Raw genomic sequence first — 25,549 nt, 5'->3', positions numbered from 1 at the left:
GGGAACAGCACACACATCCATGTAAACGTCCCGGGCACATGGCTCTCCAGGAGGACATCCTCAGCCACCTAAGACACTGCTGATTAAGGAAGAGGTCAGTTGTGCAATATCTAACACGATCAGAGTCTACTGGGAAGCGCGGTAAAGGTGGGGCAATAACTTAGGACTCAGCCTTTGTGATTTTAATTACATGCTCAAGGGAAATCAAGAAGAAATCCTTAGGGATATATCTAAAATAGGGATCTCTATGAGAATAGAACTGTTAACTCCTTCTGCCTCCTCCTCGGGGTTCTCCTGGCAAGGCAGCATCAGAGTAATTAAATACATTCACAGAAGATTAATCAAAATAAGCTTCTTCCCTATCAGAAACTGGGCCCAGTTTAAGGAGATCTGGTCTTCTGGGGGGTTTGGGTTTGTGGGGCTTTTTCCTTCTTTGCAGCAAAACATACTCAGCTAGAACATGCTGAAAAATGCTCCTCTATTTTGACTTTACAAGGTTCTTATCTTCACCAAGTGGCTAATTGGGAATACATCACCCCTGAGTTACAGCCACATCTTTCTGCCACCACCTGAATGCTGTGTGCAAAAATCATCCTCCTTCAAAATTTCTGAAGGTATAGACCTTGTCTTTTCCTCCACATGTTAGTAACAAGAGTTCAAATAAAATAAGAAGAGGAGATATAATTCTATAGCATTTTGCTTTTACTCCTTCATGGAATCTTTCCAACGCAACTTCACAAAAGCAACGTAAATATAGTCTTTTTTTTTCTTCTAAAAAGAAGATTATGTTCCACAGATTATGTAGTGCAATTGGTTATCTGGTAGAAAAAAATTATCTTCAGCTCCATGGAAGAAAACGCTGAAAACAGTTCCATGGTCTCAATAAAAATAGGAAAGTATATCCAGGATCATCTATAATAAAGTTTCTTTTGTGTTGAACACACAATACCTACTAGTCTGCCTTTAATTGAAGAGTATAGAGTCTGGGTCCTGGTTAGCCAGCTGTGCAATGTGCTTTAATACATCCTTTTTGGTGATGATTCCAAGTAGCTTCCTGAAAATATGAAAACATGTTTTTTAGTGCATCAGCACCCACAGAAACTATCCTGGCTTAGCTTCACATATTTTAATGCCTTGCAGTTGCTGAAGAGCCTTTTCAGATCACAGTGCTGACACTCCACACAAAGTATGGTACTCGCAAGCCCCAACAGAGACTCTAAAAAAGGTAAGGAGGTTATAACCAAAAGACAAATATTAATAATTAACACCCACCTTCTCTGAAAAGATCAACCTGAATGCCTAGTGCTGCATTTTCAGTCCTGGTACTCCCAATAAGCTTCAAAAAGGTGCCAAAAGGCACGCCAGGAACTAGGGCATTAAGCACGCCCCGTCTGCTGGGGAGTGATGCTGAGCAACGTGGCGCTCTCAGAAGCCAAAAAGATCAGCTGGTCCAACGCACCTCGGCAGGGAACAGGGAGAGAATTCCTGCTGGTGCCACGCTTCAGGGAACAGATCACTTGGTTTCTCTGTGCCCTCATTCCTTCCCACCTCACTTAACACACTCTTTCTGATCGACACCAAAGCAAGTTGTAGTTGTTACACAATAGACATGGCCAGATCTGGATCTGAGGAGACCACAAGCCCTTCCCATCAGTTTGAGAGACCCATCACCATATGGAGCTGTGACTTCACCTCACAGGCTTTATCTTACTGCTTCAACTGGAAGAGGCTCAGGGAGGTCACAACTGCTTTTTTCCAGATAACAATTGCTCCAGGTGATGCTCAGTGCTCTACACCTCAGAACTAGATGGAGAGGACGTTTTGACTCAGGTCTACAGGCAACTGTGGGACCCCAGGGCTCTGCCTCCAGCATTCTTACCCGTTGTGAGTAACCAGGCACTGGCGCAATCCCAGCTTGCGGAATATATCCACGACGATTTCCATAGGTGTTTGGTCCGTCACTGTGAAAGGACTGAGGTCCAGGATGCTCCTGAGTTTCAGCATAGAGGGGGAACTTGGAGGCAGTGGAGGAGAGTGGTCAGTGAAATAAATAATGGAAGTGCTCACAATCCCATCCTGCTTCTTCCGGGCATTTTCTGGAAGAAGAAATATTTGATTAAATATCATCCCTCCTTTCCTTTTCCAAACTGAAGAGCATACCCTTTTCTCTCTCTGCCCACACTGAGACGGCCTTCAAAGTCCTTTCCTTCCCTTCACCTGCGCTGTTTCTCAAGGCAACCAATGACCCGAGGAAGGTGTAATCTGTTTCCATCCCACCTTTAATAACCACAGTGCAACCTCTAAGGTCTCCAAAACTTCACCCCAGGGTGAGATCAGCATACGCCTTCCCCAATGTCGAGGCTGCCACGCATCTCAGCGTTTTGCTCTGGCTGTGTAAATGCAAGTTCTGGAGATCTTTAACCTCCCAGTTTTAAGAGGAGGTATTTAAAATGCTTCACACTTCTATCAATCACCGATTTGGGTTCTGTGCAGAGTAACTAATGAAGTATTTTTAAGCACTTAATGTACTGGCACATGGTCCCTGACCCTAGAAAACAAGTACTTGCCATTACTCAGATATTTACACTAGTGCATCACCCAAACTGCCTGTCTAGCAGGAATGTATCAGCCACATTGCAGCTTCGATCTGTGATTCACATTCCGAGACTCACTGAGGAAGGGGCTAGGCCTGGCAGCCCAAACACCAGACTGGATATTCAGAGCTGGCCATCAAAAGCGAAATCCCATCCTGTGCATATCTTAGGGAAAAGATTACTCTTAATGAGTTCCTGGAGATTCGGAATTACACAAATGCAAGAATTTATGGTCATACCACAAAGCAGCCTTACAGAAGGAAGGCAATGCACACAATCTGACAGTACACTTTTTTTTTGTTTCATTCCATATTGTCATAAGCATTTGGCCAGATACTTATCAGAAGGAGAGCAACGTCCACATGCTTCAAAAGATGCACTGCACATCCTAGAACTACACTGAAAACTTACCTTGAGAGGGAACTCATGGGGTTGATTCACTGCTGCAGGAAACAGTTATAAGAGCTACTCTAGCTCTGCCACGGGACAAAGCTAGCTCAGGACCAGGCCTTCACACCACCTCTACAGAAAGTCGTAAAGCTTGGGCTAAGACAGTGCATTCAGCCACGTGCTGGAGAACATGCCACAGAGCTCATGTGTCTTCAATCCTCCACGATGACGCTGGTCCCACGATTGCTTTCTGCTTTTGCCAAGGAAGCTGCCACCCCTGGCCCAGGCAGTGTGCTCTCTCCCACTCCCTCACACCAGCGCCTGCGTGCCCTCCCCGAGAGCCAGAAGGGGGGGCTGACCTGCAAGAAGCTAACCAAGCAGGGAGGGAAGGTGTGTTTTCAGCTGCCTCAGTTCCCCATCCAGCTCACCACAGGGCTTGCAGGAACGTTGCTGGGTGCCAGCGTAAGGAAGTGCGTGAGCAGCTCCAGCTCACCCCGCTCAGCGTGGATGCTCGGAGCCTGGGCTGCGGCTGGACACAAACCACACTGACTCAACTTGCACCAGAGCGTGGGGCTTGGTACCCCACGGCCAATCTTCGCTCCAGCGCAGGCATAACTTTTAAGGACTTACATGCCCACGTACCCCTCAACCCTAACACAGATTTCTCCTGCTTTACCAAGAGAAGACATACTGTCTTGCTCAAGCCAGCAAGAGACCAGAATTTCTACTTGGGTCTCGTGCTGGGAAACAGCTCTTGCAGGTTTCTAAGGAATTTGAGAGCAAGAAGAACTTAAATGTGCCCTGAGCTGTAACGTGGAAAAGTATCTCCAGAGCAGCTCTGCTCACATCACAGATGGAAACTGCATCTGAGGGATGCCAGCACAGCGTTCACCGAGTCCTGCTGGTACTGCACACCGCCTGCCCCACAGCCACCAACACGGGAGCACAAGTGAAAGACCAGGCTGGCTTTGTGTGGCGAAGAGAGATGGAAGACTAACACCAGTATTGATATTTATAGGTTTGACAGCACCACGTCAGTAGTGACCCAGTATTCAGTACACAGACCAACCAGACTTTTTTCCTTAATGAAATAAAAGAAGGTTTGAGACATTAACAGTTAAGAAAGCTTTCCATGCCCAGTCATCCACAAAGTCAGGAAGGTTCAGTAAGCCTCACGCTTCACAGCCGTGCCTTAAGGTTAATGAATTCAGCAGAGCCACACTAATTGAACTGAGCAAACCATCCTGTCCTCCTCAGTCCATGCATGCAGACCCCATACTGTTCAGGGATGGAGATGCAGGCACCAGTAAGCATTGTCACCATCACTACTAGGGGTATTCCAACTCATGAAGTAAATTACAACTAGTGCCATTTAAAGCCTCCGATGGCATAGAATCATGGAATCATTTAGGTTGCACAAGACCTTTAAGATCATCAAGTCCAACCATTAACCCAGCACTGCCAAGGCCACCACTAAACCATCTCCTTAAGTGCCACATCTAGAAGTCTTTTAAATCCCTGCAGGGGTGGCGAGTCCATCACTTCCCTGGGCAGCCTGTTCTTGTGCTCGACACCCTTCTGGTCAAGAAATTTTTCCTAATATCCAGTCTAAACCTTCCCTGGCGCAACTTGTGGCTGTTTTCTCTCAAGTAACAAGCAATAGGACAAGAGGAGAGACCTTCACTTATCTGTGCAGTATGTTGCCTCTTACCAATTGAAATGATGAGGTCTCTCCTGAGGACAAATCCAACAAGCCTTTGGGACTCCCGTGACACCACCACCGGATAGCCACTGTATGTGGTTTCATTGATGATGGTCTCGACGTCTTCTACGGTCATGCTGTCCTGAGTAATGACAGTCAGAGGAGGATCGTTCCTCCGTGGCCTCATTACATCCATTGCAAGTGTCTTGTGTGAGAACTCCTCCTTGGCTTCCAAGAATGGGTATCCATTGAGGCGAATGTGGGCATCATAAATCCCTTCCCGCCCAATGGCATCAGCCACCCACTTGCTGGTCATGGCTGCTGCCATCAGAGGAACAATGTATTCCAGTCCACCAGTGAGCTCAAACATAATGACCACTAGTGACACAGTCATTCGGGTAACGCCACCTGCAAACAGAACACAGGAAGACAGACAGCATCAACAGGCAGTTCTGAGGGTTTCCAGGCTGGAGAGCTCTTCTGAGGTTTGTTACAGCCGTCTCCTGCCAACGCATCTAGAGAAGGTCTTGTATCAGCACAAGGTTGTGCTGTTGACTCCCACATCACATTCAGCATCACAGTGGAAGCCAAGACAGTGGAAGCCAAGCACTTGTGGAGCAGAACACAGTACTGAAACTGTCTGCTCCTTCCACGGAATATCATGCCATGGGCTGGCTTACAATGGTTTGTCACATGGTTTTGATAGTTCTTTCCCTGAACTCAGAAGCAACCTTAAAAGACAGCTAACTTCCCTCTCGTGTTACTTAGCAAGCTGCAAAATAGCCTGGCCATGCCATAGAAGGCTCTTACACATACCTCCATAGGCAGATTTATGAAATGTGACCTCTGACAGGCTGTACACAAAAGGCAAGTGTCATCCTGACACCGCTGGTTACCAGCGCTAATTCCCCTAACAGCAAGCCCTTCAAACAACTTACCTTTCAGGTTTACTGGCTTTCAGCCAGACATTTTGACTACTGTTCATTACACTTTTGTAGGTTTTCAACACTAACATAGTTCAGGCATTTCAAGAGAAAATAGATGAGCCTTCCTAAATATTACTTACTTTTTTTTATATAACAGCATTTTATCTCAGTGTATTTTAATTATGCTTTTGAGATTCAAGTCCCAAAGCTACTCCCAAATATTTCAGAGTAGTTTTTCTCCAATAACCATCTCCTAAAGGGGCACATACCCTTCAGCACTGTCCAGTGGTAAAGAGAGCAGTTAATGAAGTGGAACCATATTCATTTTTCATTAATTACATGCAAACAAGAAGGTGCATCCCCTTAAAAAAGGCCAAAGATGGGCTTTGGTAGCATGCTTTCATTGTTCCTGAAACAAGAGTTTCCTGATAAAGTCATCCCTTAAGAGTTAAGCAGATTATTCCGTGGAGGAGAGGACAGGGAATTACAGTGAAAGTGAAGTTCAGTCACGTGCACTCAATTTCTCAAATTCAGCCAAGCAGAACAAGCGTTACCAGAAAGCAGCGTGCTTGAAAGAAGTGTTACTTCGTAAGATTTAAGGCCAGAACAGGAAGCAAAGTGAATTAAAACCCCACAGGAAAACCTGAAGTCCCTGGCCAGTCTCATTTGTTCTAGCTGCCTACTGAGGAGGCTCCCCACTGAAACCTGTCATGTCCAACGATAAGTTGGTGTTGGCAAAAGAACGCAAACAGGATGTGGAACACATTGTGCGTTCTACTACTGAGTTTCCTGCTCTTGAGACGAAGCCAGCTTCTACTGCTGCAAGACCAGCAGTGGCGTTTCACTACGACAGTCCTTTACGTGGCCAACCAAGACCCAAACCACAGCTTGGGCTTCAAAAGACATCTTGCTTACCTAGACACGCTGCAGCCCCAACCATCGCATAGAGGCCAGGAGTGATGCAATCAGCTCCTTGACTGCACCAGCCGCTGAAGATGGCCCAGTCGTGGTGGTAATAGGCCAGCTGCTCCACCGCTACGCCGAGCAACCTGCCTGCTATAGCACCCACCGCCATGCTGGGGATGAAGAGACCTGAAGGCACCTGTGAAAACATGCAGCAGTAAACACACCCTTTCTCAGATATTTCAAAAGACGAGTGACAACAGTTCAAAACTGGACTGAGTTAGAAGTTAAGCTGAAGTTAAAATTGGCAAGGATGCCTTGCTCTGTCACCTCTGTCGTTCCTGCACCCTCATGCTTCAACAGTTTGAATTTACTTCTTTCTGAGCAGGAGAAAGAGCCACACAAGAGGGTAGCATGGAACAGAACAACCTTTTTTTAAAAGCTTATATCCCAAGAGAATATAACACAAGAGGGTAGCGTGGAACAGAACCACCTTTTTTTAAAAGCTTATTTCCCAAGAGAATATAACAAAGCTTTGCCTGCACACCGCTAACACTCCCCTGCTGCCTTTCCAACCACAGCAGTACATGTTTATTGCAGGCATAGGATTTTCCCGCACTACTGGCTTCCCGTACTGGGAATGGAATCATCTTTCTTCCCTGGCAGAAATTCAGACTCCACCGTGAAAGTGCAGAATTAGCACACACAGCGCAAGTGACACCCAGCAGAGCCACTGCCAGCAAGTTTCACCTCTGCACTTCAGCTGTTCCAGGACTCCAAAAGTTCCTGTTCTTTGAAGTCAGAATCCTCCCCCCTTTCCTTTACACATTTGTCACACAGCTTTCCCACACGTGCATCTTTCACACAGACGGGATGATTGCCTTTGAATGTCAGCAACCACCTCATGGCAACAATGATGCCCAAACCTCTGTGGTGGGGTCACCTTTCTGGATGGACCACTGGAGGACTGGGGGGCAGGGGGAGATGCTCACCCCATGCTGAACACGAAGGCACTGACCCCACTGCAGGAAAGCTCAGGCCTAGGCACTATGTCTTCAGCTGGGAAGGCTGCCCCCAAACAAGTTCAAAACCATCTGACCAAGGAACAGCTATGATAAGGAACCATTTACAACTTAAGATACTTCGCAATTAGCTATTGCACATATATCAAAAAGGCTTAAGGCAGGACAATTCAGAAGCATTCTGTGTCTGGAAAACGGGACACAAATTCCTGAGACACCAGCTTCAGCAACTGCATCTGGTTCTCACACCCAAGCTAAAAGGTTTCTATTGCCCTCAGTTACAAGCAACAGAACAAATAATTGCAGTCTGTCACCTTACCTTGGCCCCTTCTTAACAGGGCTTGGGGAGGAAAACATGTTTGTTTATTGAGCAAATAAAATTCTAAGACCTGGGGTTCCTGCAACGGATGAGAAGAACATGAGCTCCTTTACAGGTAATTCTCACCTTCATGCCAAAGGTGAAGATCGTGATGAAGACTTTCATTATAAGGGCCAAAGCCAGCTGCCACATGGCAGTGTAAACTCCTGGGCCAGCAGCTCGGTCTGGCAGGTCATCCCCTTTGGTGCTGTTGAAATCATTCACATACTCGCAGAGCTTGGATGAGTCCAAAATCCCACAGTCATTGAAGAGCTCAGAAATTAGCTCGCTGGTGCTCATTCTGGTGTACTCATTGGGGAAGGCCAGAATGGCTGTGATCGCAGTCACCACAAAGACCTCCAGCACAGGGTATTTACCAAGCTTGGTCATCTTGCGTCGCCTGCACCAGGCAATGTTGCTGCGAATGAAGAAAGCTCCCCAAAGCCCACCAAATATTCCCAAAAGAATGAAGGGCACAAGCTCTAGGAGATGCCATGGCATGTGAAACTCCACATAGAAGAGAACCAGGCGACTGTTCCCAAAAGGGTTGATGGAGCGCAGCGTAAACGCAGCAACCAGAGCAGCAAAGAAGGAGCGCCACAGCGTCTTGAGAGGAAAGTAGTAACTGACCTAAAAAGGAAAAACAAAGCAGGTTGTCACTTTAACACTTGTCACCACACCAATCGCTGCGCAGTAACAAAATCACCACCGCACAAAGTAGAAGCCAGGACTGAAACTGATGTGCGCCAGCTACACACCCTCCTCTCCAGCCAAGCACCCCAGGCTTTATTTTGAGCTCCCATCCACTGTGGACCGCAACAGCCAGGATGGGTTCCTGGCCTGCACACTTCCAATGCAGCAAGCGCCCTTTATGATACCTGAAGTGGAGACGACTTACTCTGATAATAAAAGCTGTTACAAATCAGCTGTGAGCTGAACCCAGAGAACTATTTGCCTTGCATGCTCTGCAAGGCCCAGAAGCACCAAACAACAATTCTTGCCATAGCTGCCACCATAACTATTACTCAGCTGAGCAAAACCATCCCATTCCTCCTCTGAGCTAAGCCCTGAAGCAAGCAGCAGTGATCCATTTCATGTCCGAATCAAAAGAACAAGGATTAGAAGTTCCTTGGGAAGAAAAGGGGTTTGATAAGCCAGATAGGTTTGTCCCCAGGTACCCTGGGACACAGCTGTCAGGACAAAGTGGGTGTACAGAAAACATGACAAGAGGCTGTGGCTGTGAGCAGTCAGTGTTGCCGAGCATGGACAGACCTGGGGAAACCAACAGGTTTATTGCAAAGGTACGGATAGACATTATCCAAAATAAACTCTCCAGTAGTCGTAAGGATTACCTGTAACCCCAATAAGCTTTTAGGATGCTTGGCCTTGTAAATACACCACCAATCAGTATTCAACAGGGTCTCCTTTCCACACCCAAGCAGTTATGAGTGGACTGTATTTTTAAACCAGCAGGATCAGTTCTTGCAATAAAACAGCTCGTCAAGAGCTAACAGAAAATGCTGATGTTACCTCTTCCAGGCTAAAGAGCACTCCTCCGATCGGTGCACCAAAAGCTACAGACACACCAGCAGCTGCAGCTGCTGATAAAACCTAAGGGAGGAACCAAAGACAGTCAGACATTTTCAGCCCCCCCGCAACCTTCCTCCTTTTATTGATTGTCTTTACCTAAATTTGTACAATTTTTATCTCCAGTGAGTGCACAGTAAGCCAGGGTCTGACCTGTTTTAAAGGCAGCAGGGAAAAGGTGGAGCAAGCCAGTTCCCTAGGGAGAAGGGCTGCAAGTAGCTACATAGTGTTTCAACAGTCTCAACCCCAAATTAGTAGAAGAGGCATCGCTGGCAATTACCTTCTTCTGTTTCAGCTGATTTCATGCTATATGCTTTCAGCTTATATAAAACATCAGTAAACCAGAAAAGCAGTAATTTCACCTCCCAGAACACACTGACTTTCCCACATTTGCCTGTCTCCTGTTCATACGATTTCTCAGAACAGAGTAACACAGGGCAACTAGAGGTGCTGTGGGGCCACCCCAAACCCTGCCAGCCCACTGCATGGATTCTGATTTGGTTTACCAGAAGGTAAACTGGCCAATGTGGTACTACGCATCCCACACCGATCGTTATCCAGTGACTTGTCCAGAGAAAAGCTTTACGGCACTGTGACAAAACACTCATGGGCTTCATGTTAGACATTAGCTTGGTTCTTACACTACACCCATTGCTGCTTCCCTGAAGGCAAAGCCCTTCGTTCTACTCCTACGGTCCCTCAAACAGTCCCAACACAACTCATGGAGGTGCGCAGCAAACAAACAAGTGTGGCAGAACTGGGTCTGCAGCAGGTTAGTGCCAGTGAACGCTCCCATCACAAATGAGATGATGACCTGCGCTGGGGTGTCACTTTCTAACTGAGATGGCTTTTACTCCAACAAGGTGTTACGCTGAGACACACCAAGAATATGCCAAACCAGAACAATTTCCACCCAGGGCAAAGCACCAGACCCACCGCTCTCCCCCAGACCTCAGTGGTTTGACAGCATCACTGTCTCTCCGTACCTCTCTGCGCTTCGCTTCATTCTTCCTGTATTTGGTGAAGAGATGACACAAGATGTTTCCACAGCAGCAGGCAACGTGCACCAAGGGCCCCTCTTTGCCCAGGCTCAGCCCAGAGGACACCGCCAACACTAAGGTGATGGTTTTGATGATCAGCGTCCACTTGCCCAGGTAGCCTCTAATGATGAAACCACTTAAGATAGTTTTGATCTGGAAGTCAAGCACACAAAGCTCTACAGGCCTTCATTCAAGCCCTGGTCAGAGCTCCTTTTTTACTACACGGTCCTAATCCTGCCCCCAACTTTCTCCTACAGCTTTCAGAATCCCTCTCCAGCTATCAAAAGTAACGTACAGTCAGTAAAAACATCCCTCCATGCAAAGGCTGCCATTTGAGTCCCTCCTTCAGGGCCACTAACCCTGCTGAAGAAAAATCTGAGGCTAGCTTTTGTAGCCTTACACAGGCAGTGTGCTTTTGTTCATACCTCCTGCAGTAAATGCCAAAACATTGTGGTTTTTAAAGGGATTGCACAGAGACTTAAGTACTAGACATGTTTCAGGAATAGCTTGGGAAAAAACCCATATATTAAGCCACCATCTGAAGTGCAAGAAACTACTATTCCACAGCAGGCATGCATAGTCTTTGGATGGTGGATCTACCCCACCTTAAAAAACTCAGCCCACTTTCATTCTCACTCACCTCTGGGATCCCTGAGCCACAGGCATAAGGAGCAAACCCCTTCACAAGTAACACAGCAAGAAGGGAGAATAACAACGCCCAGATAACGTACATGAAGTAGTTGAGAATATATGCAAAAGCCCCCTGAAACGCAGAGAAAGTCACCCACTTTAGATAATTTCAACTGACATCACATCAGATCTGCACACTGAAGCAAGCCCACAGAAACAGCAGGTAATCTCACATACAGTTATCAGCCAAAAATGAAGAGAACTACAGTTAAGTCTGAGGTTTCAAGGACAAACTACATTTCCTGGGTTACGGGAACATAAACTGATCATCTCTCCAAAGCCCATTGTATAAAACAGCAAACAAGGTACACGAGTAGCTTGGTACTGGGACAAATTTTGTCCCAGTCAAGCTGGCTGCTCCACTGGACAGAGCTGCCAAAAACACAAGACTTGAGCTCATCTGGCATTCCTCTAAAACGCTCATGGGCAAAATATCCTCCAAGCAGCAAGTCTCAGACACGTGACTAAAACAGTGCACTTGAAAATGTGTCCGTTTTGCTTACCCCCTCCAAGGAAAACTCAAACAAGTAACTTAGGTGTTGATTTACACCCTTGGAAGCCCCCAATGATGAACGATAAACCACTGAACCACTTAGAGCCTGTACTTCTGGTACTAGCAAGGGATGATACAGGCTGGGTAAACAGGAGATTCAGCAGCAAAACCAGCTGTAGGGACACATCACCTCTCCATGGCCAAGGATCAGTTGGGACCAGCTCTTCCACTCAGGACACTTGTCTCTGTCTGTAAAGGTTGTGTTTGATTTCCAGCAGCAGTGCTCGTGGTTAAACCAGAAGCCTGCTAAACACACTCCTTCTTTCAAATCTGTCATCCAGTGGGCAGAAATGTCTATCAGACCCGCTAAGGAACCTAGTTTAAAGAAGGAAAAAAAAAAAAAAAGAAAATTTAATAATCGCTTTTATTCAGACTCAAACATCTGAAGGTTACAGTCTGCCCTACTAATTTTTGACTTGCCTACCAACAAATAGAGCAGTACTGATATTTTTGCCTACAGTTAACTTTTATTCTACAGAGAGCTAAATGGGAAGATTTGCTTAAATGTACACATATTGAAAAGAGCAGATCAGGAAACAAAGCATGCCTAGTAATATTCCGAAGGTTGACCATCACAAACTGTTCAAATCCACCCTACATCACTAGAAATTATCTGTTCTTAGTTACGCTGAAAGAGCACTTACTAAACAGCACAGCAAGCAGGTGGTGGAATCACCATCCTTGCAGGTGTTTAAAAAAAATGCGTAGATGCCGTGCTTAGGGACATGGTTTAGCAATGGACTTGGCAGTGCTGGGTTAACTGTTGGACCTGATGATCTCAAAGGTCTTTTCCAACCTAAATGATTTTATGATTTTAAGTAGCCTGAGAGGCAGAGAGGGGCATGCTGCATTTCTGGAGGACGCAGACAAAACATGTCACCAGTCTCCAGCACAAGAGCTGGAATCCAGGAGTTACATTAACAATGGTAAGACTGTGACACGAATAACTTTGAACTTGAAGAAAACATTTCCAATTCCAATTTAAAATAAATTCTAAAAAAAAAATAAATAAAAAAGGGGAAGTTACAACTGTGCCAAGTGAAACAACGCAAGCAGTGAGCCAGTACAGAAAGTAATTCAGATTTTAAAAGAGGAATGATCAAGCAGTTTCTTATTTTTCTGTTCAGAATAACTCCTACAATCCCCAAAGATAAATGCTGCAGTCGGCACTGTTCTTAACTGAAATGCCACATCAACACAGAGGCCAGGAACAGAGACCTCTGATCTGTAGAGACAAGAGCTAGCACGAGCTCCAGAGGTAACAATAATCAGTTAGCAAATCTTCCAAGTTAATGAAAAACTGGCTAGCAGCTTTCCTATGTAAATATTAACAGAAGATTTAATTTCATTCCTTGTGATGAACGTTCAGATGCTTTCTGTCGGGAAGTTCTGTATGCAACTGATTTACTTCTGCTGCACTGGGTCCAAAGTTTGCCTCTGAAGTAATTTAAAAGGTCTCAGCCAGCCAGCCTCTGAAAGAAGCCTGACTCCCCAAGAAACGTCTCTCACTTTTTCTAAGTACAGTAGGAAAAAGAAAAGAGGAGGAAGAAAATCTTGCTAGCAGTCCTCAGCATTAACTTCTCTAGTGCCAACAAAGAGCATTCAGCAAAGATGATGTACAGCATGACACACTCCTCTGACCCAGCATTTTGATCAGCTCTGCTTTGAATTTTTTTTTTTTTTTTTTTTTTTTTTTGAGCTTTGTACCAGCAGCAGATCCAGAGCAGTGTCCAGGACAGCTCTAAGTCTCAGTTTTGTATCTGGGTATTTACACAAACACAGCCTCAAAGAATTTAAAAAATAATTCTCATAAATTTCAAAGCAGTGGCAGAGCCATCAACCTCAGTGCAGCCCCTCACACAGCCCTTGCTCCAGGGCCAAAATTTCCTGCTCCAGCGATCTGCCAGGGTTTGTGGGAGGAATTGATACTGATGCTGCAGTGCAGAACCAGGACTCAGTTTCAAATGGAGGTTTGCTCTTACCTGCCAACAACCCAATGAGAAGCATCAACAACCAGCCAGAAAAGGCATCGCTCACGCTGTGTATCAGTGCCCAGGTGGACTCTTTACTTCTACTGGTGATCTAGGGAAGTTTTTCCGAAAAAGAAAACAAACAAAACCAATCCCTTAAGATGTCAATCTATGTTGGTGTAAATGCTCTAAAAACTACATGGGGATGCTGTTAGCGGAAGATTAGCCCCTTATGTTTAAAGTAACAGCTATCGCGGCGTTCTGCTTTGAGGGGCAAGTGAAAAAAGTATCAGGCAGCGGCTGCTGTTACAGCTGGTAAAGTAAATGCAGCTCTGGTTAGATGTACAAGAACTGATCAAAGATACTTCCCTCTTTCCCAGTAAAAAAGAAAACATTCAAGTAATGCTTTCCTCCTAGCTGTCTTCTCCATCAAAACAACCCCAACAAACCAAAGACAAAACTCATCCCTTTATCTTTTAAAGCCATTACTTGTTAGCAATGCCAGGTTACCAATATCCTGATGCCACAAGCAAATCTGAACACTGAAGAAAGCGTGCAAGCACTTTGCCCCCAGCAGTTTATCAATACCGCCTGGTGGGTATTGACACCCACCAACCGTGACAGCAAACAGAAGCTGTCGCCAGCATTTCTTAGTCTCCAGTGACTGTCTCAACACCCATAATACAAACCCGGCATGGCTTTGAGCAGAAGAGACTCTGCCAAGCGCTGCTCAGCCAGACATGAGGTGGGACACAGGTTTAATACCAACACAGAGGAACAGTCAGGCTGGGAACCAGGCTATACTGGTGGCACTGGAAAGCGGGACTGGGAGCCATCCGAGACGCCCCAGGAGGGTGAGCTTCTCAGGGGCGCTGGTCCCGTCTGCCTGCGCCTGGCAGGGACAGCTGAAGCCTGTCAGTCTCACTGCTCCTGACAGGCAGACAAAAGGGTGACAGAACAGCTACTGTGTGCCCTGATCACTCTGGCTGCCTCTCCCAAGGGAAACATTCCAGTACACCACTATTATTTCCCAGATAAAAAGGCACATTGATGCAAATAACTAATACTAAATGAGGAATAAATAAAGTAAGAACACTTTCTGCCTGAACAAGCATAATCTGTTTTTTTCTCTGGATTTTTGTCTTTCAAATGCCATACTAGAACTGCTACTGAATCAAGGCAGGGGTTGGGGTGGGTGCCAAAATTATTTCCTTTATATTTCTGTTTTTGGACCAACCCTACATCTCTTTGGCCAGCAGTAACTTCTGCCTTGACCCAATTTCAACTTCTTTCAATAAATACAGACATGGTCTTTTTATACAAGCATCTCTGCAGACAGGAAATAGATTGTCCTGTTCCACACTGATGGGCATCATCTTTGTATACATGCATGTGCGCATGGGGGCATATGTGTGAGATGGTTTTTGGGTTTGTACTCTTAATCCACAGACAGGAATAGTTTTTTGGGCAAGAGGTAGTGAAGGCACGCAGCCCTTAATTGGGTCTGTACTAGCCTAAGTTTAGGTATTTTTCTGTATTGTATGTACTCACAACACGGAGCAGGGACTGTGTTCAGTTTGTGCACCATTATTGAGACCCAAGTTGTTTTGTAAGGCTCAGGAAAAAAAGAAAAAAAATAATCGAAGAATATTTTGGCAAGCAAATAGACAAGTTGAGTTCAGTCATCACCCTACAAGACTTCTGCCGGCAAGGGTTTCTTGTAAATCAGGAGCATGCTGGGGACAGTGGTACTTTATTTAAAGCATCCCTTGCTTTCCAAGCAGATTCCTTTAATTGCAGAGTGCACTGAAGTCCTGGGAACAAATTCTGAATGAATTGCACGTAGTTTTCTCAAACACGCAGCACAAAAAAATTCCAGTAGAAAGAACATCATTCACAAGTGCAATTGCATGAGCAGAAAAAGAGCCTGTTTCTTTATCAATAAAGATCTTTAGTAAATCTTTAGCAATGTAATTCTTCCAGATAACGCATGCACCTTACATGAGTAGGACTGCAAGTTTTGCTATGCTTCAGTCTCCAGCAAATTTAACATGACCTAAGAAACTGTGCCATTAAGGCATTTAAGACATGCACCAGAAATCCACTGAAGCTTTTTTTAAATAAAAAAAAAATAATTCAAAACCTTCAGAAGAGAAGCAGCAATTGATAAACTGCAACACGTTCAGTTTAGTGTTCCTTTTCCTCAAACTAAAGTTCCTGTGGAGAGGCTCTCTGTTCCTATCCCAAGGGCAATCCTTCCGTCCCAGCTGTGTCTCTAGTGTGCCTCCCTAGCCTAGCAATCAGAACTGAGATTAGCTCCAGCAGGTTAATTATTCTGTCTTCTATGCCAGCAAGGAGTAGTAGGAAATTTTACCTCTCTGTGCCTGTCCCGGTCCCTGGACTTCTCTCGCACCCAATCTATAGTGTTAAAATCTTCATAGGTGCCCACACCAGGAAGAGGTTCCTCCAGGAAATCCATCATTGTGCTTGTGCCATTCATCCCTCCTCCATTATATGAGGAAAATCCTGGTGGAGGAGGAAGGGGGAAAATTGAGCATTTCTTAGTTTTCCCCCTTTTTAGAAAAAAAACCCAACCAACAAACATACATCACCAAAACACTAACTTAGGGGGAAAACCACAGATTTCAGTGGAAGCTGAGAACTAATGAGCTCTTCCTTGAGCTAAATAGTGCAAGCAAGCCTCCTAGGGATGACCTGGGCAGCACAGGGATGTCCTTCCCCAGCTTCAGCAGTTCTCGTAGAGATGAGGTCATTCCTGGAACTGTTCAGGAACCAAAGTAAATCAACACCAGCATCTAGATATTAACTTCTCCCCTAAATCCAGGACTTGCCATGATATTTTGCCGCTTGAGGAAAGCAGAGGGGAGAGGCAGAGAAGGTGAATATTGAGACCCGCAGCAGAGCTGATCGGAGTCCCAGGTGGATCTAGCAAAGGCAAAAGCAGGAAGGGCTATGGATGGGAGCAGCAGATGGGGCAAGCAAAGCATCTGACCCCCCATCACTGGTGGAGGGGCCAGGAGAGGAGGGCTAGAAAAGCAGAAAGAAAAGCAGTACCAAGTGGGGGCTTGGAAGATATCAAATCGGGGCTCACAGCCTCAGGAGAAACAAACTCAGCCAAACCACTTGAACTTCTGTCTAACCTGCTCCAGCCCATGGAAAACAATGCTTAGTGTGGATGTACATTCCCAAAATTTTGGTCACATGACAGTCTCTTCAGTTAGAGGCACAGACTGAGGGTGTGAGGCAGGGTCATGCAGGAGCCTACAGAAAACTGTTAACCTACAGCACAACGAGGGCTGGCCAGGTCCATCTGAAGGCCACGCTCCCTAGCAAAGCCTCCAAAGCATCATTCCCCCTGCTTCCACCATCCTCCTCCAAGAAAATAAAATCCATTAATCACAGAATCATTGAATGATTTAGGTTGAAAGGTACCTTTAAAGATCATCTAGTCCAACCTCCTCTAGTCCTGAACCCCAGTGTAGAAAATGGGTCAGATCTACTGAATTAATGTTCTCTCCATGTCCCCAGGCGCCCAGTTTACAGCCAGTTCCCAGCCGAGCTGATGTTCAGCCCCTGCCTCCTTCCAGTCCACCTGTCCTGCTGTGCTAGCTCCCCACTGCAGCACCCAGTTGCACTCCAGGACCCCAAAGGAGCAGGTGGCTGAGCAGCAGAGCTCAGCCTGCCCTTGTGGCATCTGAAGCAGAAGCCTTGGACCCCAGTGGATGTTACCTGTCCTGCAAAATAGGCATTTAAAACTCCTCCACTTGGAAAACTTCCACAAATCTGTTCCTGTTTTCATGTAGTCCTAGAACAAAACATTGAGCATCTTTGATCTGAAAAGATGGTTTAAAACCCCCATTCATGTAACACTGATTCCTTGGGCTCCTTTAAAAACAGGTTTTCTAAAGCCCCTTACAAGCAGTTTGAGGAAGGTGTTGAAATGCATTGAGGGAAAAACATAACAAAAGGTCTTTTAAACCTTATCCAAGGAAATAAAGCCATTTTCTTGACAGATTAATTGACATGGAACAAGTTTTTTCTGTGCAATTCAGCCCCAGCTTCATTCCTTTGCTTGTGCAAGCACTGAGACTCCTGCTCCAAGTCAACACCACCAGAATCCTTCAGTAATTACTCCACGTATTTTTCTTTTAAGCCACTGAATACTCAAAGGGCAAAAATTATCCAGGTTACTCCAAGAAACAAATTTCAGTAGAGGTGAAAGGTGCCCTGCAGTCTATTACCCACTATGCAAAAGCATCCTCAGAACACATACGTCACACTACCTTACACGCTGAATACTAGTTCTGAAACTCCCTTAAGAAGCACTTCATGCTACTGTCACTCCCAGAGGTGCCCTCAACAGCCCTAGCACTTCCTAAACGGAGATTACACCTTCTACAGGCTATCTGGGTTTTGGGGGTTTTTTCCACTTCTCAAAGCACACTGAAGGGAAATCACCATTACAAAAGCTCACGAATCAGAGAGGGCTGCTGAGAGCTGCTAGCTGACAGTCTCCTCCTTTGCAGGACCTGAGCAGCTCTGCACATCAGCCTTCCCATGCTGACACAGCCAAGACCCAAACCAAGCTCAGGTGAAGACCTCCTTTTCTGTTATAAGCAAACTGGAGTCAGTTTTCTAAATTGAGCCCAGCTGATTACAAACGCCTATTCTGGAGTTGTCTGATACCCACCAAGCTACACAAACATCTTTAGCAGACTTGGTCGCCTCTATTTGTACTTTGACAGCTCTACAAGAAGCCAGCAGTGACCTACCAGACTAGCTGCTGTGCACAATCCTTCCGTTTAAGAAATGGAGGAGGAAAGGATGTGACCAGTGTACGTGAAGGAGGGAAGGATGCAACTGATAACCCCTCTTTTTGCACCTGCAGCCTGCCTCTACTTTCAGCGTCTGGGAAGGTAACACAACAGTGAGACACAGTCGCTGTACTCCGCATTTGGAGGGGGCAGAGAATGGAGCTGTGCAACAAGCTGTAAAGCAGTAGAGTGTTGCACAGATGAACTCCCTGACATCCCAGCTCTGAAGACCATTTTAAAATAATAGTCTTGTACAACACATATTGCTGGTCGGAAAAAGGAGAAGAGTAAGGTGCTGCCAGCCAGCTCACATGCAAGTCGAGCAGTCTCAGTAAGCGGTTGCCAGCCAGCAACAAACCAAAGAGAAGTGGATACAGAAGATATACCAGAAGGCAGTAAGAGACCGAAGTCCTCTGTAGCCCATTTCTCACCTGAGTTGCAAACCCCAGCCTTACATAATCACCCATCAATGAGATCAGGGTCATTCCTTGCTCACTCTTCTGGAATAACTGCCCAGACCAGCAAGTTTTAGCTGTCCTGGGAACACACTCCCAGCTCAGAGCTGCCACAGAGCAACATGAACAAGACCTCAAGGGCACACACTGCCCCGCAATGCAAGAGGGGCTGCAGGTCTTGTCATCCTCAGCAATACCCTGATATACAGCACCAAAATCCCACAGGTACCAACCCGCATGATCCCATCTGTACCACAACCACGGGATCTCGTGATGAGGCCAAGCACAGAAGGAATGGTCTGACTTGACTTACACACTCAGGACCAGCCAGGTGCAGTTTGGAGACTGATCCTGCTCTCCAGACACCGACCCGTCCAGCCCAGCCTGCCGCCCCTGCAGCAGCAGGGTTTGTGTTAGGAAACCAGAACCCCAAGGTCTCCAGCCATGCACAGCACTTTCACAGCAGCAGATAAGCTGTCCATTTGGCAGAAGACAATAAAAAAAGCGTTCTTTTTTCCCAAATATAAGATGGCTGACAGCCATAAATATTTATCAAGATCCTATTTCCTGCCTCAGCTTGTTGCAAATCAAGGATTCTAGGATAACCAGATAGGAATAAAGGAAGAAAATGAGCTCAATAATGCCTTGCCAAAACACAATCAAGATGATTGTACACATCTCTAAATCAGTATTTAACACCTACAGGCAGCAAGTTAAATGCAACTCTGTTAAGAGAAGCACAGTTCATTTTGAAAACACAGATTTGTTAGCATTTTGATCACCTCTTCTCCCCAAAATGGGTTAATGCTCCACCTCAGAGAGTCTGCCTGGCTTGGAGAGAAAAAAAAAAAAAAAAAAAAAAAAAAAAAAAGCCTTGCTCGTTAAAGCTACAGGCATCTGTCTGTCATTTGCAACACAGTACACCCCCAGGATTTGGTTAATTGTCCTGCCCGTACAGCAAGACAACAGCACCAGCACCTGGAAGAGGTCTGCCTGCACGCTGCTTCCCTTGCTCCAGCAAATCTGGAGCAAGAAGGGTTTTGCAGACAAAAGGAAGCCTGGCAGCGAACAACCAACCATGACACGGCACAAACCCCGCAGACCACCCCGGCTGTCGCCCTGCCCAGCCACCCCTCCACCCCGGCAGCTCCAGAGCCACCACCGTCGCAACAGGCGCCCGCAGCCAGACACGGTCCCCCCCGCCCCCCCGGGGGGGGTGTCTCCTCACCCTGGCTCAGCCGCTCCTCCGCCCGCGGGGGCACCCCGGGGACCCGGCGGCCCCATGGCAGCGCACCGAGGGCCGGCAGCCGCTCCCCTCGCGGCGCCGCTGGCCGCAGCCCGTTCCTCCGCGCCGGGCGAAGCGGGGCCCGCAGCGCCGGGCCCTCCCCGCACCCCGCGTGTCGTCACCCGGCGTCACGCGCCGGCCGCTGCAGCAGCCGCGGCGCCCCGCTGGAGGGGCAGGCAGGCGAGGCCAGAGCGAGCTGGCTGCACCCAGCGACCGGGACTGCCGGCGCGCCCGGAACGGAGGCTGCGCCTCGGAGCTGCTCAGGCAGCACGTTTTATCTGGCAAAATATATTCCCCGGGAGTAAAATCTGCCCCTTTGCTGCGCAGCACGGCCTCGGTATTGCAGGCAGCCGAAGCTGACTGAGCAAGGGCTTTAGGATGGAGAACAACTCGATGCCGATGCAGTTTGCCCTCATAAGCGCTACAAGTCGGGCAGGTTAAGGCTGTGCGCCCAGACCTCCAGATCCCCTTCACCCTGACACGCCAACCCCAAAGATACGGCAAACTCCACACTGGGCCACCTCCCCCACAGTCTGTCAGTGGAGGGACGCCCCAGACTCGAGCACCCAGGTAACCATGCCAGACCAGGGATGCTCTGGTACATGCTCTGCTCTGCAGCCGCATGTTTTCAAAGGTCTGGACCAAGTCAAGCATCGCCACAGGAAAACATGCATTTAGCAATGGAGTTTCCTGACGGTGGCGGGTCAGTTACAGATGTACCAAAATAAACCCTTTTTCCACCAAGCTGACATTTTGCTTGCTAAATAGCTGATAGCAATGCTCCTTACTCGCTGTCTTTCCAGGAGGCAGGCAGGCAGGCACTGGAATTTTCTTGTCCTCTCTGCACAGGCAATACTTCAGAGCACTCTCCCCAACCCCCCAGGGCCCCAGGAGCACTCTTTATCTTGCCGTTCAATATACATAAGAGCTCAAAGGGGTTGATGATTAAGTTCTTCTGGCTTCAATTTGCTAGCGATAGCTTGTCATTTAAACGTCGTCTGGCAAGTCTGAAACACTACACCCTAGCAAGCGTTGACTTTGGTCTCACCTGATATGCTGGCTGGAGGCTGCTGGGTTTCTGTCTGCAGGTCAAGGAGGAAGGCTGGTGAAGAACCAAACCAAGGGAGATATCTGCCAGCTCAGGGATTGATCTCAAGGGTTGGCCATTCAGCACTTTAACGGGTGGGTCAATTAGTCTAACCTGCCAGAGGTGCAGCAGTTTAGTGAAATCCCCTGGCTAGCAAACCAAGCAAAGGTATTTAATCCTTCAAGAGCAGCAGCCAGCTGGGCATCCCCAATATTGCAGCTAGCTACACTGCCTGCCTCCACTTCCCACTGCATGGAGCAAGTGTGTCTGGAGAGCATAGACAAGGACAAGGCTAGCGGATAAAAACAAAAACCCGTATGACACCCAAGCTTCAATAAACCCTGCTGCACCTTTGGGCGTTATTTGCTACCGTTGCAATTCTCAATTCTAGCCCTTAGAGATCAAAAAGAAAAAACCTTCTTAAATCCTACAGCAAAAAGGAGACTTTCCAGTCACGGAAACATTTTTATGTCTTCTTGTAAAAGAAGCGGGGAACACAGTCCTGCCTTTGCTCCCTGCAATTTAAAGCACATCCAGAGACTGCCATGATCCCAGGCATCACATTTTGTTCCTCCCGAGCCCAGTGTCTGCCTCACCGCTGCAAAAAGCAGAGAAAGGGTCACTAAAGAAAAGCACAAAATAAGTCAGCATCACTGCCTAACTTATACACCCAACCAGAACTACTTTGACCTGTTCAGAGAAAACCATTTTTATTTTAATAGTTGCAGAAAGGGATATCAAGGAATGAGAAATCAGTACAACTTACCTCATAACGAACTACTTGACACAAGCAACCCCTTGTCTAGGGGATCTTACAGCTGTTCCAATAGATTTTGCTAAAGGAATCAGGCCTTGTAAATTTTGTATTTCTCCCAAAAAATAAAAAAAAAACAGGACTGAGACATAATCTAACTGACCATGTATTTGTGTATCCATGAAATTTTGGGCAGAATTTTCTTTAGAAGGTCTTAAGCAAATTAAGCTCTTGGGGAGTAACAGGGAAAGTTTTCCCACAGAAAAGCAACTGGCTAAAGATGCAGGATTTTTAAGGGATAAATTCCTATGTTTTCAAAACAGGAGGAAGGTGACAGTGGAATCCCATTCATTTCTGCTTGTACTAACTATTCAACATATTTCTAAGTGATCTGGAGAAGTGGTGGCTACAGTTACAGTAACATGTGCTGTGTAACCAGCATCTCTTCAGCTGGCTTCGAAGGACTACAGCTGGGCTACAAGAGAGCAGAAGAAAGTCAATGCCAAAGCAAGGCATACAGGGAGGAGGAAAAGACAGCAGCTGCAAACAATGTCATGCTTAAAGTGTGTCCAACTTAAAAATTCAGGTGTCTATGGATAATGCTCTGCAAGCCACTGATCAATACTTGACAGCAGTCAACAAAGAAATTTGTTTTGTTTTTTAAACCCCTTAAACTAAGAAGCAGAAAAGACTTAGTGCTGTACAAATGCACTTTGAACATCACGCATAGTTCTGGTCACCTTTACTGTGGCACAGAAAGGAGGCAATGCCAATAAGACAAGACAACTTCTGGGAAGCATGACTGTATCCTTAAAAAGACTGCGCCACCCTATCAACCCTTCGGCAAAGATTAAAATCTACACTTTGACAACATTTTTGAGAAAGCGCTACTAAGATTCACTGGCTGCCTGCTGTAACACCGCTACCTTAGTACCAAGACTACAAGGAAAACTAGAAAAGTATCAGGGGATTTTATTAAAAAGTCAAGTCTGATTCCCAAGCACAATTTAACAGTGTATGTGTGTGCGTGGAAATAAATTAATTGAGGAAAGTCTTATCTGTCACTTTTGTTGGCAAAATGCTTAAGTCCAAACCAGAGAAGATAAGAGAGAATGCACTACTCTCTGAATTTTCAGTAACACACAACAGCGGAGTAGCAACCCTGAAACATCACTGCACTCCATTTCAAACCATTTTGACTGAAACAAGCTTGAAGCATTCAGCACATCTACATTTTGGCTCAAGCTCTTGAAGAGCTCCAGCCTTTGGGAAGCAGGTGCATTCTTGCAAGTACCAATTAGGAACAAAGTTTCATAGTCAGTCTAGATCTTAGGGGAAGGTATTTTTCAACACAAGCACGCTGCGCTCCAGGCAGCGGGCAAGGCTGGCTCCCACTGGAGACCTGACACAGCACGAAAGTGCTGTCACTCATTAGTCAGGGGTGCGTAAGGGAAGCACGGAGCAGCACTGGCTGCCAAACGCACTCCAGATTTACAAGTCTACCAAGCAGCAGGGTGATGTTTCCTCCTCTGGTCACTTGACAGGATCTATAAGCTCCAGTTGTGGCTGGTTTTTCAATCTGAGATGCTACCAGTCTTGTGGGAGAATTTGACAGTCTTGGAGAAGGCGGTAAGGGAGGGCCAGGTTCTGGTTGCAAAAGGATATCATTAATGCACTTCCGTCTGACAACACACCAGACAGCAAAAACAGCAAGTCCCAGCCAGAGGTTTGCAGCCGGCTCCACCACAGAAGAACCTCAGTTACCACCTTTCGAGCTCCAGTTAAGCCTGTACCACCACATCTTCAGGTTGCATGACTGGCACCCAAGCATTTGCCAGCAAACATTTCGTGAAGTCAACAGGGGAAATTTGTAGAGTGAACTGAAACCAGTATTTGGGCAAGCAACTCTTTCCCCTTTTAGATTTTTCTCTTTTATTTCTGTGTCAATCCCTCTGCTCCACACTTGAGCATCCTGCTGACAGAAGTGCCTCTTTCAGGGGAGCCGCTCCTCTGCCACCCGGTTCAGGGCAGCCCCCCCGATGCACCGCTGCCACCATTGCTCCACGCCGCACATGCCAGCAGGGCAGACCCCCACTTTTTTCATGTACATAGCCACAGGTCCTCAAACACCCTGAGCAGAGATGGGAAAAGCCTATTTAAGCAAGGAGGGAAACAACCAAGTGCTGTTGCAGGCCAGCAGCAAAACTAAACTCAGCTTGAGCTACCCACCGCTGCTTCTAAGCTCCACAGAATAATAATTTCCTTACAAGATGTTAAAGAATTCAGCTGCTTCTCTCTAAATATTAAACATGAGCACACATTTAACTTCAGACAGCTGATACCCTAACGGCTATAGAAAAAGCAGTTCTCACCAGCTGGTAAAACGACATGAATTTACAATTCCATTACCAACATGCACAATGTGTGTGCTTCTATGTACCTAATTCTGCAGACACTAGTAATTAATCAATCTTCAGAAGTAAATTGGGCCACAAGCCATTATTTCAAGCTCTGCATGAGGAGTTTTGAAGTGGACTCCCAGACGTGCCCAGTTCTAAAAGTCACTTCTACCGCCAGGTCAGGCTGGAGCGAGCACACTGCCCGATGTCAGCACCACAGCCCACCCTGACATAGCAGCCACTCTGTTTCACATTAGATGGAACCTAGCAAACACCACAGTCTGGGCATAAATCCTGTACACATCCTCTTTGTGCACAGACAGAGTTTTTTTAACCATAAACCAATGCCTATCACTCAGACTTAGTGCAACGACCACAAAAACAGCGATACTTCCTCCACTTCAGCCTGAAAGTGGTGAGAGGGCCCAAGCCAAGTAGAAAACAATCGCATGCTCCCTATAGGATCTCCCGCAGCATTAGAGCTGATGGTTTCAGCTACTGACAGGTGACATTTGAGGAAGTCTGACTTCATTTGCACTACCTAGAAGCAGACCACATAGCTGAGAAGCAAACCAGAAGGATTTCTTTTTATTTTTTGCCCTACAGTAAACTGGGGTAGGGGACAAGCAGCATAAGGTGACTTATAGGAAGTCATGGCAACTTGCAGTATGCTGCCCAAAATGACATATTTTTGCTTTTAAACTAACTTACGATAATTCCCAGAAGACAAAAATCAGACAGATCTTGCTTGTCCAGTGCCAAAGTCACTGCAGCAAATCGGCAAAACCGTGCACATACATCTCTCCCCCACTAATTTCAGAACTTTAGGCTCAGACTAGAGGAGGCAGCAACAGACTGTCCCTGGACAGACGACTGGTAGCAGGAGAGGCACCTCAGGCTGTGTGCGAGCTTAGCACCAAACCCTTTTGTGTTGTTCCATTTTGAGATTCTCTACACAACGGAAAATCTCTAAAATTATAGGTAAAGATGAAGGGAAGG

At 46.5% G+C, this 25,549-nt stretch overlaps 1 protein-coding gene across 16 annotated transcripts in view; it reads right to left on the bottom strand.

Annotated features, from left to right (window-relative positions):
* Window positions 1-470: 470 nt before the first annotated feature.
* The window catches only part of LOC101919878 (H(+)/Cl(-) exchange transporter 5), a 43,314-nt gene continuing 18,235 nt past the window's right edge, over window positions 471-25,549 (bottom strand). For 10 of the 16 annotated variants that reach the window (XM_055817943.1, XM_055817948.1, XM_055817945.1 and 7 more), the window contains 11 exons: window positions 16,110-16,264; window positions 13,748-13,847; window positions 11,896-12,080; window positions 11,163-11,285; window positions 10,469-10,675; window positions 9,426-9,506; window positions 7,983-8,525; window positions 6,528-6,714; window positions 4,696-5,094; window positions 1,880-2,096; window positions 471-1,054 (listed from right to left, as the gene is read on the bottom strand). In XM_055817943.1, coding sequence (XP_055673918.1) covers window positions 964-1,054; window positions 1,880-2,096; window positions 4,696-5,094; window positions 6,528-6,714; window positions 7,983-8,525; window positions 9,426-9,506; window positions 10,469-10,675; window positions 11,163-11,285; window positions 11,896-12,080; window positions 13,748-13,847; window positions 16,110-16,264 — 2,288 coding nt within the window. In that variant the 3' untranslated portion in view covers window positions 471-963. Of the gene's footprint in view, window positions 1,055-1,879; window positions 2,097-4,695; window positions 5,095-6,527; window positions 6,715-7,982; window positions 8,526-9,425; window positions 9,507-10,468; window positions 10,676-11,162; window positions 11,286-11,895; window positions 12,081-13,747; window positions 13,848-16,109; window positions 16,265-20,253; window positions 20,405-25,549 lie in introns of those variants that run through there. The other 6 variants (XM_055817952.1, XM_055817953.1, XM_055817955.1 and 3 more) reach the window with 3 other exon arrangements.

Source organism: Falco peregrinus, chromosome 13 (genome assembly GCF_023634155.1).
Source record: "Falco peregrinus isolate bFalPer1 chromosome 13, bFalPer1.pri, whole genome shotgun sequence".
In the NCBI taxonomy this organism is placed as follows: domain Eukaryota; kingdom Metazoa; phylum Chordata; class Aves; order Falconiformes; family Falconidae; genus Falco; species Falco peregrinus.
This window is presented reverse-complemented; position numbering and strand designations above follow the sequence as displayed.